The sequence below is a fragment of the Amblyomma maculatum genome, chromosome 11 (genome assembly GCF_055883805.1).
Source record: "Amblyomma maculatum isolate TAMU_Amacu chromosome 11, ASM5588380v1, whole genome shotgun sequence".
NCBI classification, from domain to species: Eukaryota; Metazoa; Arthropoda; class Arachnida; order Ixodida; family Ixodidae; genus Amblyomma; species Amblyomma maculatum.
In genome coordinates, this window is record NC_139354.1 from 65121029 (window position 1) to 65139299 (window position 18271).

Sequence of the window (18271 nt, forward strand, 5' to 3'; positions counted from 1 at the left end):
GCTTGAAAATCAATATGCAGAAGACTAAGGTAATGTTCAATAGCCTATGGAAGCAACAGCAGTTTACATTAGGTAGCGAAGCACTGCAAGTAGTAGGCGAATATGTCTACTTAGGGCAGGTAGTAACCGAAGATCCGGACCATGAAAGGGAAATAACAAGGATAATAAGAATAGGGTGAAACGAATTTATCAAGCACTCCCAGATTGTGACTACCGGCCTAACGGTATCGCTCAAGAGAAAAGTATACAACAGCTGCATCATACCTGTACTTACCTATGGGGCTGAAACGTGGAGGCTAACAAGGAGGGTTCTATTAAAGTTGACGACAACGCAGAGTGCTACGGAAAGAAAATGGTATGGATAACGTTAAGGGATAGGAAACGTGCAGAGTGCGTCAGAGAGATAACTCAAATCACTGACATTCTAGTGGAAATCAAGAAGAAATGGGCATAGGGAGGTCATGTAGCGCGAAGAAAGTATAACTGATGGTCGCTGAGGGTAACAAACTGCATTCCTAGGAAAGGAAAGCGTAGCAGGGGGCGGAAGAAAGTTAGGTGGGCGGATGAGGTTAAGTTCGCAGGGGTCAAGTGGATGCAGATAGCACAAGACCGGATTAATTGGAGGAGTATGAGAGAGGTCTTCGCCCTGCCGTGGTATAGTCAGGCTGCTGCTGATGATGATGATTGATCAATTACAGTATAGCTTTTCTTAATTAGCATTATCAAGCCCTGGCTTTTTATGGTAACGTTTAATGCTAGAATCCTAGCTTGTGAGGCTGGTTTTGCAGTCCTCTTTGAGGAGCTAGGGGGCATTTAATGAGATATCATAAGAATTAGGGAGTTTAATAGGCCGAATGAGGCATATGCTGTACTGAAGGGCGGGCATGTATTGTGGTATCGCCGGACAGACGAGAACTGGGAGTAGGGTCCCTCCTCAATTAGTATATGGCTGGGAATATACTTTATTCAGGAATCCAAAGAACCTGAAGGGGAGATGGGAAAGCAGTAACGGGGTGACTAAAATGAAATTTATTTCATACTCTGTTCTAACCCTGGCATTGACAGAATGTAGAGGTGATGGGAAAGGTGCGATGCAGTTGCATCATGATGGTAAGGTCTCGAATCAGTCTAGATTTGAAGATGAAACGAATGAGATTAGTAAAGAAGGAGTGCATTAAAAAACTAGCGGTGAGGAGGAATGTAGAAGAATTCAGGATCTGGCTACAGAAAAGCTTTTTGGGTTGAATAGATGAAGCCTTCGTGTAGAAGCGATGAATGATATGTTCAGAGCTATCATTACTGATTGCGCTCTAGAAATAGGTGATGGGATAGCTATCGAGGATACTGGTTAAATATCTACGAAGACGAAAGACTTGATTAAGGCATGCCAGTATATAAAAGCTTCAAATCGAGCAGAGGGGATAGAACTGGCAGTGCTATCAAAGATAATCATTGGGTTCAAAGTGTCCGACATAAGGAAGTATAACATGGAGAAAGTCGAGCAAGATCTAAAGAATGGTGATAGCCTTGAATCGCCGTAGAGAAAATTAGTGTTAGCAAACATAAGATGTGTCCGCTAAGGGACAAGACGGAAAATATCATCACTAAAAGGGACAAGTTAGCCAAAGTATCTGAGAAGCTCTATAACAAACTATTGAGTAGCCGAAGTGTTACAACAATTAGATTGGCAGTAGAGAAGAGCAGTCAGACGTTCCGCTGGTGAGGAGGAGGAGGAGAAACATTTATTTACGATGATATGATTTGGGAAGGGAGGTGCTTTTTGTTGTGGAGGTGAGTGGCAGACCTTATTCCGAGACGCCATTGGCCGCCGCCGCTGCCCGAGCTCTCTGGACCAGGACACGCTTGGCCTCCAGGCCCGAGCTGGACTGGGCCGCCTCCTAGTCCTCCCTAGTTGGCTGTTTTATTGCTTTTAGTTTTGTATTTTGCTGGTAGGCCCGCACCCTGTAGTATAAGTCAGCTTACTGCCCGCAGAATTTGCACCTACCCGTGAATGTCGGGTCGATGTGTTTTAGTATGGCGGGATTTAGTAAACACACATCTGTCGAGACCTTTGGCGGGTCCGGGAGTGTTCTCCTGCAGAGGCGTAAATAATTTGTAATGTCCGCATAAGTTATGAGTGGGATTGGTATGGTTGCCTTGGCAGAACCGGAGGATTGAGCGGAACTCCACGGGAGGAACTCTCGGGCAGCCGCGTGAGCGGTCTCGTTCCCCTCCACCCCCTGGTGACCGTGCACCCATTTAACCTGTTTTTTACTAGTAGCCAAATCTGAATTTTTCGTATGTGCCATTAATATTCTGCGGGCGAGTGGCGCTATCCTACCCCGCATGTGATTTCGGCAAGCCTGCTGCGAGCCCGACATTATGTAGGCTGCGTCGCAGTGGGTGGTGGCCAGTGCAATCGCCACTTCCTCCAACATTAGCGCGTCGTAAGTTTTTACTGAGAGCCTGTTCACCTACTTTCCTTCATGCACAACAGCAATGGTGCAGATGCCATCCTCGGTAGGACCCGCTGCATCCACGTAATATGTGCCTGTCTTACTGCAATAGTTATTTTGTATAAATCTTGCCCTGGCTTCACGCCTCTCCTGATTATACTCCCAATTCATGTTTTTGGGGAGCGGCTTAACCGTCAAAGTATTTTTCCAGAATTCCGGAATGTCCACTTTGTTTTCTGTAGTCGGGAGCAGCCCTAGATTGATGTCTCGGAGGACTTGCCTGCGGGTGCTGGTCACCGACAGCCCCACTGGTGACGAAGGACGAGGTTAAGAAAGCTTGAGAAGCTATGAAAAAGGGGAGACAGCTGGTGAGGTTGCTGTAATTACAGATTTGTTGCACGACGGTGGAGATATCGTGGCAGAAAAACTGGCCACCCTGTATACGCAGTGCTTGGCGACATTGACGGTACTGGAATAATATAAGAACGCGAATATTATCTTAATGCATAAGGAAGTGAACACAAATGACTTGAAAAAATACAGGCCAATCAGCTTACTGTCCGATAAGTATAAAGTATTCACTGAGGTTATCGCTAATAGAATCAAGCAAGTTTTAGGAAAGGGTGCTCTATTATTGATAATATGCATATTATTAACTAGACAACAGTAAAATGTTCGGAATATGACGTAAAATTCATTGACTAAGAAAAAGCATTTGTCCAAGTCGAGACATCGGCAGTCACGCAGGCATTGAAAGTACTAGACGATATCTATAGTGGCTGCACTGGAACCATAGTTCGGTATAAAAAAGTAGCATAATTCCAATAAAGAATGGCGCTAGGCATGGAGACGCGATCTCCAAAGTACTATTCACAGCTTGATTAGAGGAAGCATTCACAGGCTTGGAATGGGAACAGTTAGGAATAAGTTTTGGGGAAGAAGGCGATTCGCTCATGACATTGCTAAGTAACTCAAGGGATGAATTGCGAAGAATGATTGAACACCTAGGCAGCAAAATCAGAAAGGTAGGCCTAAAAATCAATGTTCAAGAGCCTCTGGAAGGAACAGCAGTTTACAATAGGTATTAACAGCAGATCTCGCCCCTGAAAGAGAACTAACTAGCAGGATAAGATTAGGATTGAGTGCATTTGACAAGTACTCGCAGATCATGACTAGCAGCTTACTGGTATCGCTCAAAAGGAAATATATACCAGTTGCATCTTCTCTGTAGTCACCTAGGCGGCGGAAACGTGGAGGCTTTCAGGAGGGATTCTATTTAAAGTGATGGAACGTGGAAAGCTGTGGCACGGAAAATGGTCGGTGTAACATTAAGAGTTAGGAAGAGGGCAGAGTGGGTTAGAGAAATAACTCGAGTTAGTGACATTTTAGTGGCGATCAAGAGGAAGAAATGGGCATGGGCAGGGAATGTATTGCGAAGAGAGAATAGCTGAGTGTAGCCTAAGGTGACACATTAGATATAGGGAAGGAAAGCGTAGCAGGACGCAGCTGTCCGCAGGACGCAAAATGTCAAGTGGGCGGATGAGGTTACGAAGTTCACAGTTGTCAGCTAGATGCATCTACCACAGGGCCGGGCTACTTGGATGAGTATTAGAGATGCCTTTGCCCTGCGGACGATGATATAGTCCAGCTGATGATAATGACTGGAAAACAAGTCGTCGGAATGTGCTTGCGTTGCCCTCGGGTAACATGTCTGACTCGAGATCCAAGGTTGAACCATTCGATTCGCATTTCATACTTCCTAAAGTGCTGCCTAATCGGCCATGTCATGTCGTCTTGTGACGTCACACAACTTACTGGCCCAACTAGTGCTCGGTCATGGCACACACCAACCACCATCGTCCCTGCCGCAGACTCAGGATTCTTAGAGCTGTAGCTTTAAAAGGTGTTAAATGATTGGTCTTTATTCTTGAGTCATATTTATGTTGAAACCTTATGTTGTTACTACATTCTAGGGTAGGAAAGGCAAATGTCTCTGATTACCAACAAAGTCAAGTGAGAGTTTTGTATATATACGCTTTCCTTTGACTACTCGCCATGGGGGAACATTTTGTGGTTTCTTTTAATGTTGTTTTTTTACGCACATCTAGATTTTATTTTCCGCTTGCATTGGTCAGGCTCGAATTTTGTTTCTTGAAAGAACGTCAGCTATAGCAGCACCTACTGATCCAACTGCAACATGCTTAAGCGCAATATATTTGGTTCTGGCAAATGAACTGAACAATAAGAAAGATTACATTTCTTAAATTTTTCTCACAGGCAGAAGTCGAAGTTACGTACTACACTTATCTCACCGCAGCAAAAATTGATGGATATAAATCTCTTCAAGCTATCGTGAAATATGTTGAAAAGAATAATGCCACTTATGAAGAGTTTGATATGCTGTACTTCTTGACTGGGTGAGCATGTCCCTCTGTAGGATATTGAGACTGGATCTTTTTCACGACATTGCCATATGTGAAAAAAAAAGCTTACAGGCCTCATGTGTGTGTAATGCAAATATTTATGCGCCAGATACGTTGCGACAGCAACCAATTTTTCGCTGAGATAATTTACTTCTGTGACACAGAATCGGCTGGCAGAGCTAATCCGGATTTATGTAGGAATTTAGGTTGACAACAGAACTTGAAGCCCTGTGTGGAGACAATAACACGCACCACTTCTTGAGACTCGCGCGTTTGAAAGTAGTTGTGTCCGCGAAAAGATGCAGCAGGTTGGCCGAGCCTTTTCAGAACACCCATCTCTATGAAAGCTACACCATCTTAGGATCCTTAGAGAGCGAGAGATCTCTTAGAGGTGGTGGGTTCTGCACCGTGTAAATCTTGCAGCCAAGGCGGACGCATGAGGTACTGGGCCATATGTGCTGCTCTTTCTCCCTCTTTACTTTCTTAATTTCTTTGCCCTTCATGTTTCTAGGGTTGAAGAAGAGACACGATCTCCCCAGTACTATTCACAGCTTGCTTAGAGGAAGTATTCAGAGACTTGGAATGGGAGCAGTTAGGGATAAGGGTCGATGGAGAATACCTCAGTAATCTGCGATTTGCTGATCACATCGCCTTGCTAAGTAACTCGGGGGATGAACTGCAAATAATGATTGATGACCTAGACAGGAAAAGTAGAAATGTAGGCTTAAAAATCAACATGCAGAAGACTAAGGTATTGTTCAAGAGCCTCGGGAAGGAACAGCAGTTTACATTAGGTAGCGAAGCACTGGAAGAAGTAAGCGAATATGTCTACTTAGGACAGGTAGTAACCGCATATCCGGACCATTAAAAGGAAATGACAAGAAGAATAAGATTGGGATGGAGCGCATTTGGTAAGCACTCGCAGATTATGACTAGCAGCTTACCGGTATCGCTCAAGAGGAAAGTATACAACAGTTGCATCTTACCTGTACTCACATATGGGGCTGAAACGTGGAGGTTAGGTTTCTACTTAGGTTGAGGAGAACTCAGAGAGCTATGGAAAGAAAAATGGTAGGGGTAACATTAAGAGATAGGGAGCGTGCAGAGTGTGTGAGAGAAATAACTCAAGTTATTGACATTCTAATGAAAGTTAAGAAGAAGAAATGGACATGGGCAGGACCTGTAGCGCGAAGAGAGGATAGCCGATGGTCGCTTAGGGTAACAAACTGGATTCCAAGAGAAGGAAAGCGTAGCAGGGGCGGCAGAAAGTTAGGTGAGCGGATGAGGTTAAGAAGTTCACAGGGGTCAAGTGGATGCAGCTAGCACACAACCGGGTTAATTGGAGAAATATGGGAGAGGCCATCGCCCTGCAGCGGATATAGTCAGGCTGATGATAATGATGTGACTGAGTGTTTTGTTTCAGGATTTACTGGAGAGCCGAAGCCGTACACGCGAGCTTGTTAAACATCCCTATGGGATTGCCAGGGTCTCATACTACAATATGGGTGACCTCGGCAGTGGCTTAACAATGACCATCGGTGGCAGCACATGCCTTCATGTAATTCAGGTCTCTCGGAATTTAAGGACCGGCGTACTCAATTTTAATGCTCATCTACCTTTGTGGAAGGCCGACAAAGCTAGACTAATAATCAGGAGCTTAGATAACATGGCACGGTCAGCTGTCGCAGTGAACGTTGTAGCGTTCTTTCAAAAGACGAGCCCTGAGCGATTGACTGGGATGATTCTTTGGCGAGATAAAGCTTTTGGCCTATGCATAAATTGTCGTTGAATATAAGAGGAGATATCTTATGTCGAGAATGCAGTTAGGAACGAGGATAATGCGCGTAAATGTAAAGTGGGCTATGCGCATCGTTTCTTGCAGTGCTGAAGACAGACGTCACCACACCTTGAAATTTTAGAGAGCTGCCTAGGAGATAGACACAGGCTCTCATGAGGGCTACCCCCCCCCCCTCCCCCCTCTTCGATAACAGATACTGTAAAAGGCAAATACTTTTAAGGGCAAGTGTCTTGTTGCCTTACTACTACAACCTGAGCTCGGTGTCCTGTGTGTGATAGTAGCGAATGGGTATTGGCAGATTTTTTCTAAAACTGGCTGGGCAGTGCTGGCAGTCACACTTTCGGAAACCTGCACGCAAAGGCTCCCTAGTTTAACGTGAGGATGATTATTATTGTCGTTTTATGGTTATGAATTGAACAGCATTATATTCAAGACACAGCAAAATAATGATGATTAATTTAGACATTCATTTATTCACGTTATGTATGGCAACATTTAATCTCACATAAGTTGAAATTGGTTTGGTGTTGAATAATTCTTCTCTACAATTAAATGCGTGCCTATACCAAAAGAGACTGTCTCCCTTCTTTTCTAATTGCCGTGAGTGCTATTGTAAGTCGACGAGCTCCTGGTGGAGCTGAAAATGAGGATATCGCTTTTTTTCTTGAGATGCTATTGCTAATTGTGCGAGCTATATTGCATTCCCCGTCTCGCCTCACCCGCCGTTTCTCCGAAAGCTACTGTGGTGAGCATGGCACTACCATACGATCATAAAAGAACGCTTTTTGTAAAAACACAGGCGGGAAACAAGAAGCGGGAGCGACCACTGGCTCTCTCCTTATCGCGACCACCTCGTTTTAAATGCTGTCTTATTTGTATTCTTATTTTTTTACTCAAACATGTACTCAGTGACGACGCATTATACAGGGAAGGGCAAGAAATATTACAATTACAACAGACCAGACGATGATGCATTTATATACTTAGGACCGCCTGCGTGTATGCAGGCATAACATGAATCGCGCCGCGACGCCAGATTCAAAAACGCCAAGTGGTGCAGTTAGGGATAAGGGTAGATGGAGAACACCTCAGTAATGTGCGATTTGCTGATGACATTGCCTTGCTAAGCAACTCGGGGGATGAACTGCAAATAATGATTGATGACCTAGACAGGAAAAGTAGAAAGGTAGGCTTGAAAATCAATATGCAGAAGACTAAGGTAATGTTCAACAGCCTCGGGAAGGAACAGCAGTTTACATTAGGTAGCGAAATACTGGAAGTAGTAGGCGAATATGTCTACTTAGGACAGGTAGTAACCGCAGATCCGAACCACGAAAAGGAAATAACAAGAAGAATACGATTGGGATGGAGCGCATTTGGCAAGCACTCGCAGATTATGACTAGCAGCTTACCGGTATTGCTCAAGAGGAAAGTATACAACAGTTTCATCTTGCCTGTACTCACCTATGGGGCTAAAACGTGGAGGCTAACCAAGAGAGTTCTACTTAAGTTGAGGACAACCCAGAGGGCTATGGAACGAAAAATGGTAGGGGTAACATTAAGAGATAGAAAGCGTGCAGAGTGGGTCAGAGAAATAACTCAAGTTACCGACATTCTAGTAGAAATTAAGAAGAAGAAATGGACATGGGCAGGACATGTAGTGCGAAGAGAGGATAACCGATGGTCGCTGAGGGTAACAAACTGGATTCCGAGGGAAGGAAAGCGTAGCAGGGGGCGGCAGAAAGTTAGGTGGGCGGATGAGATTAAGAAGTTCGCAGGGGTCAAGTGGATGCAGCTAGCACAGAACCGGGTTAAGTGGAGAAATTTGGGAGAGGCCTTCGCCCTGCAGTGGGTATAATCAGGCTGATGATGATGATAGTGCATGGAGGTAATTCGGTCTTACCACTGAAGGCACACAATTCTGTTAGAATCCCTATAGCTTAACTAGCCTAACATTAATGCCAATCAGGCAGCGAAATATTATGGCACAATAATGGTTGCCTGGCAATTGTGATACAGAAAAGGACAAATCTTTGCCTTATTGAAGTTCGTTAGCGACACATTACGAATTATTGGCGCCAGGACCTATAATGGGAGACGAGCCATGAGAGAGGAGTACGGTCGTCAACGAAGGTTTAGTTACTTTATTCAATAGATTCCTCTGTACTCGGTTTGTATGCCATCGTCCCACTCGTCGCTTCAATGGTTTTACAATAGCTGGCGTCACAGTTGCCACTTGACCTGAGTGAGGGATACAAACGACCCTTTTGCCTCAAGTACTGCATCACGGTTGTTGTGAGCTTAGCGAGGCATTGAATGCCATGACTTTCTTTGCTACTTAAAACCCCATTCTATGGAACTCAAACCCAAGATATTTTCTGAGATCAGCCCTAGACGTTACCAGGGTTCAAGTTCTTGACCCTAATTCAAGAATACAACACTTCACTATAGTTTGGAAGTACAATCTTCCACCTTCTCGCTCTCCATGTAATCAACGGCGGTTTTACGTCCTACTGAAGACACACGCCTTCCGGCAACGCTTCATGCTGACAACTGCCGTAACAGGTCTGAGGACGAGAAATATTTTAATGAGCCTTGTAATGCTTTAACGAACAGTTATACAATTTATCAGGCCTGATTCTATAAATTTAAGCAAACTAAAATGATGGTAGCAATGTTCAATGTAGACAGAGGAAATCGGTTCTGGTCACTTGATGTACGTCTGGGGGGCAAACGACATTGAGAAAGTAGGCAGTGCAGCGCAAAACCTTTTGATCTAGGAATCACCGACATTCTGTAAATTTCGCCGCCCGAAAGCCGTTCTATGAACTTGCTCCTCATCCACCTCCCTAATGAATGGTTTTCTGAGCGAAAATGACTCCTTTGGCTGTCCCCATAAATAGGGAGCATGTTGCTAGATTTTATTGCTCTTATTTTCAGCACGGCACATTCGCTGGCCGGTTCGCAGTCCGCCGGTGCTGGGCCAGTCTCTATTTCCTGTATGACTGGCTAGAACGCCTGACCTACAATGGAATCTGTGTGCTGCATGCAATCCACGCGGTCGAATGATTGTCCAGCGAGCCTGCTCCACAAAGCGTGCCGTGTGCCACACGCAAGGAAGAAACAGAACCCGGATGAAGTGTGATACTATTTGGATGAAAGGGTTTAGTGTAGCACACCGGAGCAGCTGCTTTGTAAGGGGGCGTGGCTACATGATATGTAAGCTGGTGGCGGGATGAATTGTTAGGCTTGTGTGGGATGGTAGAATATTTAGGAATATCTTCGGCGATTCTGAGAACAAGGTATATTTAGATTATATTTCATTTAAGTTATGCTTACAGTGTTGGTATTGTTTCCAATCATGAAATGTACTGCTTCATTTTTAGTTTATTTTTCTTGTTTTAAACTGACATGATCAGGCGCAAAATGTTAGCGACGTGCTCTAGTTTTATGCTAATGTTCCATACTTTACTGGTTTTAGTAATGAGGAGAGTGAAAAGCGTTTGTAGTATATCTTACAGTACGATTAGCGCTAATAACGGCGTATTTATAGTGTGTTTTGTCTTAAATTGGTTCTCAGTATTTTCCCGATTTGCTTGCCAACATAAAAGTGAGACAAAGAGTTTTTCGTGAACGTGGAACGTTGAATTGGATAGTGGGAAATTGGTCCGAGGCTCCGTTGATGCATCAGAAGCAGATGCATCAACCGGTTTCAGCACATTAGTAAGCCTAGAACTGAAGTGGTAATTTTAATCTGAACTTGGGACGCGGGCGAACGTCAATGCGCTCATGGCCGAGGAACTTTTGAAAAGACGAGTCTGATAATTATACATGGACAGACTAACTCTTTGCAGTAATCGAAGTAGGCACTGACTTATATAGAAGAAAAAATATAGTGCAGCGGGGAATTTAGGTCCTATTACTTACAGGGATGCAAAAGCATTTGGAACTCTATCACGACGTCTGGTGGATTCGCCTGACCCTAGGCCAGTGGACCTCACCGGAACTCTCCGAGATAGAGTATTTCCATATTACAAATGAGCATCGAAATAGTTGGAACTTAGTGAAGACGACGATATTTACTGCGCTGTGCTCGAATGTGTTGCAGTTACAAACGAGCCGTAGTCATCTTCGGCTTTAGTATAGTGCTCTCGTGCGAGGGCCGCGAGATCTGATCTGTTCTTTCTGGCGCGGGCTCAAAACGCAGTCGCAGAAGAGTGTTTTTCTTAAGAGTCATTTCTTGCGTACACGCTCTGCTGACATTTCGCGGCCCGAATTATCTGCCGGCACTCTCTGTCCACAATTCCTGTACACACTTCCCGCGGGTCAAGTTATTCCTTCGCAGTAATAAATATCAGCTGGCGTAATAGTGCCTGCCGAGCTCCGCATGCACCGTAAAAACTCACATAAAGAAGTTTTGCGGTCAATGAATAAAAGAACCGGAAGTACAGCTTCCCCGAGGCCATGGCGATAGCATTGGCCAGCCTTTAAAACTTTTGTCTTATGCAGCAATTTGTGAGTGTCTCGGATGTTCATAAAAGCCGTATATCGTCCACGACAGAATTCAGGTGGTCCTTACAAATGAGAAACTGGTCGACATATTCCGCAACACCTTTTAGGATACGGTCAACCGAAACACAATTTCACGAAGAGGTGAAGGGCTCTGCCATATTGGTCACTGGGCTGCGCTCATGGCACAGGAGTATTGACGACTGTCCATCTTAACAGCTCCAGCTAAACAGGTCTCTGCACGCGTCGTGAAAATGATATCTTCTGAAGGCATCTGACAGTCGATGGTCAGATAGAATTCTGTGCTGGCCTCGGGGTAGCTTATATACACCTGATCGGCAGTCTAGACCCTTTTATTAAGATTGCGCAGACTTCTCAGCCTGTTGTTTGAAACTTAGCAGCCGATTGGTTGCTTGTGGTCCTTGGCAAACCGCAAACGTCTCATTCGTTCTCATAACACATCCAGTCTAATTTATGTACAACACCACATTCAGAACATTAACGATTGGATCCCAGTGGGTTCAGCAATTCAAGTGCCTTGTAAGTATGTAGTGGCTGAGCCAATTGCCAACATGTTGCTCGGATTCAGCAAAAAAGAGATGGGGCTACTGATGCAATTGCTTCAAAGTTGTGCATGGAGTTGTGTGTGGCATAGGTAATAGGTTAGTGTTTGATATATCTGAAGATAGCAGAAGCTTCTTCTGTGCGTCAGAGAAAAATAGCTGTGAAGTGTTCATGATTTCGTTTTTCTTGCTGCTATATCAAGCACGAAAAGAAAAAATAAAAATATTACAAGTTATGTGTTTCATTGAAGCATCAATAATAATGTGTTCAATTGTGTTCAATTGCATTTTTCGTACATTCTCTTCAAACTGTGTTTGAATTTCATGACTGTAGTAAAGTGGGGAGTAACCTGAGTTGGTGTATGTTACTAGAGGTTCGCAACACATTAGCTTGGAGCCCAGGTTAAGGAAACGTGGCGTAAAAACGAATAAACTAGAATGACGTATATTGTTTTGCTGGTACGAGCGTGCTGTTAGTTCGCCTATGTAGTAACATAATTTTTTATAGGCTTAATATGGTACAGCAGCAAGGCAGTATTGAAGTCGAAAGTCTTGCAGGTGAGTACGCAATGAATGACCTTTGAGTATTTGCAACTGATGATATTTAGTCTGCTACAGGAGGGAGAGATCATTTTAATGTATGGACATTACAGGGGAGATTTTGAGGAGAACGCAGTATTAGGAGTACGCACAAAGTGCAATCCCCAAAGGTTGTATTTGGAAGGTAACTAGACAGGGCACTAATTGGGGGGGGGGGGGGGGGGGTTGTGTTTCTTGGCGTCGTGAGACCACATGGCATGACAAATAAGTGTTAACTCGGCTAGTCGGGCAGTCGGAGAGTGAAATAGGTATCGAATACACCGGCAGCCTAGGTACCATGTCAGGCACACTACGTTATACCACGCTCGCGAGTTCGCAGCTTGGTTAACGCGAAGATCTATGTCTACGTCTGGTTGTCTGGTAGCTTAAGGTTGTGATCTAATGAGTATGTATGAGACGAAAAATGTCATAGCGTGCTAAAAATGAAGTGAATCTGTGAGTTGCGCCGGAAATTTCCAGCTGAAGGCACTTTTGCTTCTTGTAGGCGGGATAGCCTGATGGAAAGTTAGTTAAGAACAGTTTGGGCGAATACAAGGCACATGCCGAGCAATTTTAGGAGTGCAATAACTATCGCAGTAAACCAACGAAATGATCTTTTATGTTTTAGGATTTGCCTTCGTCGCATCTGCTTGTACAAGCCATAGACAGCAACTTGGTGAAGACACCGCTTACACTTACCGGGGTATTCGCATCATGACTCATGAAATGGCACATACGTAAGTGTTAGCTTTCCTCTGTAGCCGTATGGCCGCGCTTGGATGGATGTCAATGAGTAATTACTCTCTCATTACAAAAATACTCCACCTCGGAGATTTCCCCTAATATTCGATCAATACATAGGTGTCCATACAAAGGAAGAGAAATGTTTTCAGGTGGGGATGGTGATGCTGTTGATAAGGTTCTGTTATAGAAAAAAAAAATGAAATAAAGAAATATGCCGATAGTACTTGCGATCTTAATTTTGATGGATGTCTCTCCATCTGCCTTAGGAGACTGCTTTAGGCTGACGTTACTACCCTTTATGCCACTGAGTGTAATGTTAGCTTAGCGGTGACTATGAGAACGGGGAAAAATGTTTCCCCAATCACTTTAGAGTGGCAACGTGTAAAGCATGAGCGTTATTACCCGCACGTTGGGAAAAAATGTCCGGAGGCGTCGGCGGTGTCAGCAGCTTGAAGCCTCGCAGCGCCGAAAGGATTACAATCAGATTTCTAGCAAGTTGTAATTATCAGGTAACATGGACAGACGGTGAATGTTCGGCGCGTTATGTGATGTCACAAGGTCATGTGGCATTATCGAGGTCAAAAATTCTGCCAAAGCGAGTGGCTCCCTTTGAAAAGGCCTTGATTGGAATTGAGCCTTCAGGGACGGTTGGGTCCCGGGTTAGGCACGTTAGTGTATGGTCCATGGAGATATGTTGTTCGTGTGGTTTTATCAAAAGGAACCTTGACAACAATGTCTCGTAGTCTTTCAAATAATGCGGCTGAAGGCGCATGGCGATGCGGCGGTATCGGAGCAGGGGTGCAGCGACAATAAATGATTCAGGAAGGAGCATTAACACCTTCCTCATTTCTTAGGATCGAAGATAACAAAATCGTTTAATATGCTTTACAAACCTGATCTTCATTCGTTTATGACACAAGAATCTCACAGATCATAAGTTTTTAAAGGTAGAAGTAAAATAGTTCGAGTAATTAAAACGTCGTACACAAACATTTCCGCGGCTTGTTGGAATTAGAGGACCTAATTAGCGGTCTGTACTGCCGAATAAAACAGAAACGAATGCCCAAAAAGAGCATGATTGCGCATGCCACACAATCTCTAGTGCCGTATTACTTGAGCGCAGTGCGTGATGCACTAACATTGTGTGCTTCATATATATGTCGTTTCGCCGTAATAAAGCTGCAGTTCAAGTTATTTGAAATCAGTGCTGCTGAACGTTAATTTTAAAAAGTTAATATTACGGAATAACTCGAGCGCATTTTTTCGATAATATTGAGAGCTGAGAGCAATTGTTTAAGTAAATCAAAATAGAATTGGATGTTCATTCTTGAAGAGTTTTGTTAAACCTATCTAGAGGAAGGATTGAGCAAAACCATCTGAAAAAAAAAATCAGGGTACAATTCCGAAAAGTAACAAATAGAAGTTAAATTCTTCGAAAGCTTAGTGACAGGGTTGATATACAAATATCGAAGTGTGCCTTATTAGGTCCTTCAGATGGGGTGAAAAGGAGCAGATGGGAAATAATATTTGCTCACAATACAAGCTCTGAAAAATATAAAGGCATATGAGGCTTCACGTCTGACAGCCATGGAATATGCTGCTGTAGAGGTCTCCAGAATAATATAGGGATCCTATATTTACTTAAAAATTTAAAAGAAAGTTCAAAAACGGCACTCGGACACGACTCAATTTCAGACTATGGTAGAGACTACAGGAGCAAGAGTAACAGAAGATGAGATTGCTGCGGGAGCTTTACTGAAGGGGTCTTGCTCGCGGTTGCAAACTACCGAAACTGCTTGAAATAAACGGGAACAAATGCGAGACACATTTAAAGGGAAAGACAGAGCTTCTCAGTAGGTTAGGTGTGTGATTTTGCTTATGCTTGTGGAGTTGTCAGGCTTTTTAGATATCGGTGTTTCTACAGTAAAATAGTTTTCAAGATTGCACAGGTGTGTTGTTGTTTCGGGCGCCTTTGTTTCTAGCATTTTTTCGGCGTGCAACAATATTGCTGCTGTGGCGATTGGGGTGATACATTACAACTTGTTGAGATGCTAAACGTTTTCCTAAATAACAAAAGCTAATTCAAGTTTGTATTTAGTAGAAGCAATCAATAATATTGCGTTAATAGCTTACAGGAAAGTGTTTTAGTCAACTCAGGCGTGCTTTGCGTTTGTATCTTATATACACTCAAAAATGGGATCACGTGCTTTTGGTACCGAAGTTAACCAATAATATTGTTATGGTGCACACTATCGAGACGACGATGACGTGCTGGTGTGGTGTAGTGAAGAAGACGACGCTCTGGCCTAGTTGGGTTCGTTCTGGTGGTGTGTGCGTCTGACAGTGAAGTAGCGTCTCACTGCCCTTAAACAGCTGGAGGCCGTTCGACGCACATTCCAAATAACACAGTCCATACATTTGCTCTGTTCAAAGTACCCATGTCCTGTGCGCATACACTGGATTCGCGGCCATGCTCGCGATCCACATAATATTCAAGCGGATGCTATGACGCACATAAACACATCAGGCGATCCACCACTTTCCCCTCTTCTCCCAGATCCGTTCCTGTCCCACGTTAACGATTCGCAAGTTCTGCGCCAGCGAACACGCGCTCTCATTCCTCCGTGTTCGCACCCTCTCCCCCGTAGTCTTACTCGGCAGGAGGAGGTGACAGTGCGCCGGATCCGGGCAAGGACGGCTCTGACCCCATCAGTTTGACATCGATGGCGGGAAAAAGATCTACCAGCAATCAAACTGAACCTCTTAAAGCCGATAAAATAAATGTTTTCCCATCCATCCATTTACCAGCGACTGACAGGTGCCCTCACTGTGACACTCCACCTGACGTCTGCGATGTACGTCACTTGTTGTGGACGTGTCCATCAACGACTCACATTAGGCAACGGATAATCATGAAGGTGGGCCTATGGTGGAATCGCGATAGTGATTATGAGAAATGGACAATGGACAATCGCTATACTGCCAACCTTCTCGAATACATAAGCGCAACTGGACTTCACTCCTTCTTTTAACTTTCTATCTCCTGCATCCCATTCCCCCTTTCTCAACTTATGCCTTGTGGCAAACTTTCCGAAAAAAAAAAAAAACTAGCGTCCACCGCTGTGTACATTTTCCTTAGGATTAGGTGCAGGATTGCTGGAATGAATTTTCTCTTATGAATATCTTAAACGCTTTGATTTGCTTTTGAAGTTGTCTTGCGACATTATTCTCAGAGCAAAGGGATTGGAGTTGTGACTTAAAAATGAAAGAAAAGGCGAGATCCAAAATTAATGAAATTTAACTGAAGGAGCGTAAATATGCTTGTTTGAGAACCCAAGTTTGCAAAGGGTATCAAAGCACTGAAAGTAATCAGGCAATGTATCTTCTTAGGCTAATAGTGATAGCTGATCGGAAGACGAGAGTCGAATAATTGAGGGAATAGAGAAAATTCGAGCGCATTTGACAAGTTATTCAAGTCACCATTCGAAACTGGTCGACGTCCCACAACAGTGGCCCCATGCGACTGCTTAAATGTAGTATTGAAGCGCGGCGGTCACAGAAAATTCTTTTTCTGTTGAATTCTTTGTGATTCGAATGATCAGCGCTAGCTGGCTCGGCCAGATATTTTTGAAATGTCCTATGAAGCTCGAACGTTGCTGACATGCATTAATGAGTGACGGATCTGTTTACATTCCGGTAGAGTTAAAAAGTGATTTAATGCTTGAGAAGTGCGTGGGCCTGAACTTACACATCGTGCGCTAAGCACTCGGCCGCAGCTTCCCGAAAGCGTGCATTATATGATCGAACTATTCGAAACTTTGGCTGTGGCGTCCCGCATACGGGCAATGGTTGCAGCAGGGTTCTGCTTCTGTGTTAATAAAGGAACACTGAAGGGCGTCCACTGCAGATACGATGAAACTCACAGAGATGGGATTATCTGCGTTCTGCTAAACAGTACATTGTCGACGGCCTTCACGATGCCACCCACGCATCCATTATGACTACACTGAACACCGACAGCCTGTCCATCTTCGTCCACCGCGCGGCCGCCTTGCATGACACCGGCAGTCGTCGCAGTGTTGTGGCTGCCGCTAGGACATCAGCAGCACCTCAGCATGGTGCCCGCCCGTGCATGGCTCTATCCATCAAAAACGGCGAAGTGTAGCTCCGCCCATGCCGTACCGCCCTTAGCCCACCCGTGGACAAGCATCCTGGAAGTGAGGTTAACCGCATGCAGCACCAACAGGACGCGGTGCAGCACGCAGAGGAAGCCTCTGTTTCCCGAGGGCGGATGAGTGGAACAGTGAAGTGCTTTAACGTGATCGGCGGCTGCGGGTTCATCAACCGCACTGACACTGGTGATTACATTTTTGTCCACCGCACCGCGTTACAACCCTCGCGTAAACTTCGTCGCATCCGGAAAGGGCAGGAGGTTGAATATCAGGTGATTGTAGGAGAAAAAGGCCTCACTTCTGCCACTATCAGTGTGCTAGATGTCAAGGCCGAGAAGAAACGTCACGAGTTCGTCGGGAAAGAACTAGTCCCCACTTACCGGTGTACGCAGCGAAGCTGTGCACAGCACGGTGCTTGCAGTGGAAGCGGTGGCAGCAGCAACAAGTATTGCAGTCCAGCTTCTTCAATTTCTATCACCACTGTGGATGTCTCACGAGAGCAGTTCCAGATCGGGAAGAGCGATCTAATACCGCGCAAGGAGAGCAATGAAGACAAGCAAAGCAACAGCAAGCAACTGGCACTGGAGAAACTTTATGGTGCATGCCTCTCACAAGGCCTTGACGAAATGCCCAAGTGGCAGCTACCTAGAGAATCTCGCCCAGAGAGTAACCTGCCTCTCACTGGGCGAGACAATATGCAAATATTATCGATGCGAATATCCTAATGGCTTCACAAGAGGATAGGCCGAAAAACAACGCATGTGCAACAGATGCGATGCCAACGATGGGGTGGTGCTGTATTTAAGGACGCACGCAGTCGTGGCCGTGTGTGATGTACTTAACCGACGACGATGTGAAGAGTGCAGGAGCGAAGCAGGAAAAGACGATGAAGGCAGAATAAAGCAGGTCGTTCAAAAGGACGGCCGTGTATCTTCTACATATACATATGTAGGAGGAGCACACAGCACTGAAAAGGCAGAAAGGGCGAAAAGCAAGACAGGAAAAGGATGAAACCGCAACCGATTTC

General features: G+C 44.7%; 1 protein-coding gene across 1 annotated transcript in view; it reads left to right on the plus strand.

The window, feature by feature from the left end:
* The window catches only part of LOC146173994 (venom metalloproteinase Antarease-like), a 62958-nt gene that overhangs the window by 30613 nt on the left and 14074 nt on the right, over positions 1 to 18271 (plus strand). The window contains exons 10-12 of the mRNA XM_084585316.1: positions 4734 to 4873; positions 12258 to 12307; positions 12957 to 13065. Coding sequence (XP_084441442.1) covers positions 4734 to 4873; positions 12258 to 12307; positions 12957 to 13065 — 299 coding nt within the window. The remainder of the gene's footprint in view (positions 1 to 4733; positions 4874 to 12257; positions 12308 to 12956; positions 13066 to 18271) is intronic.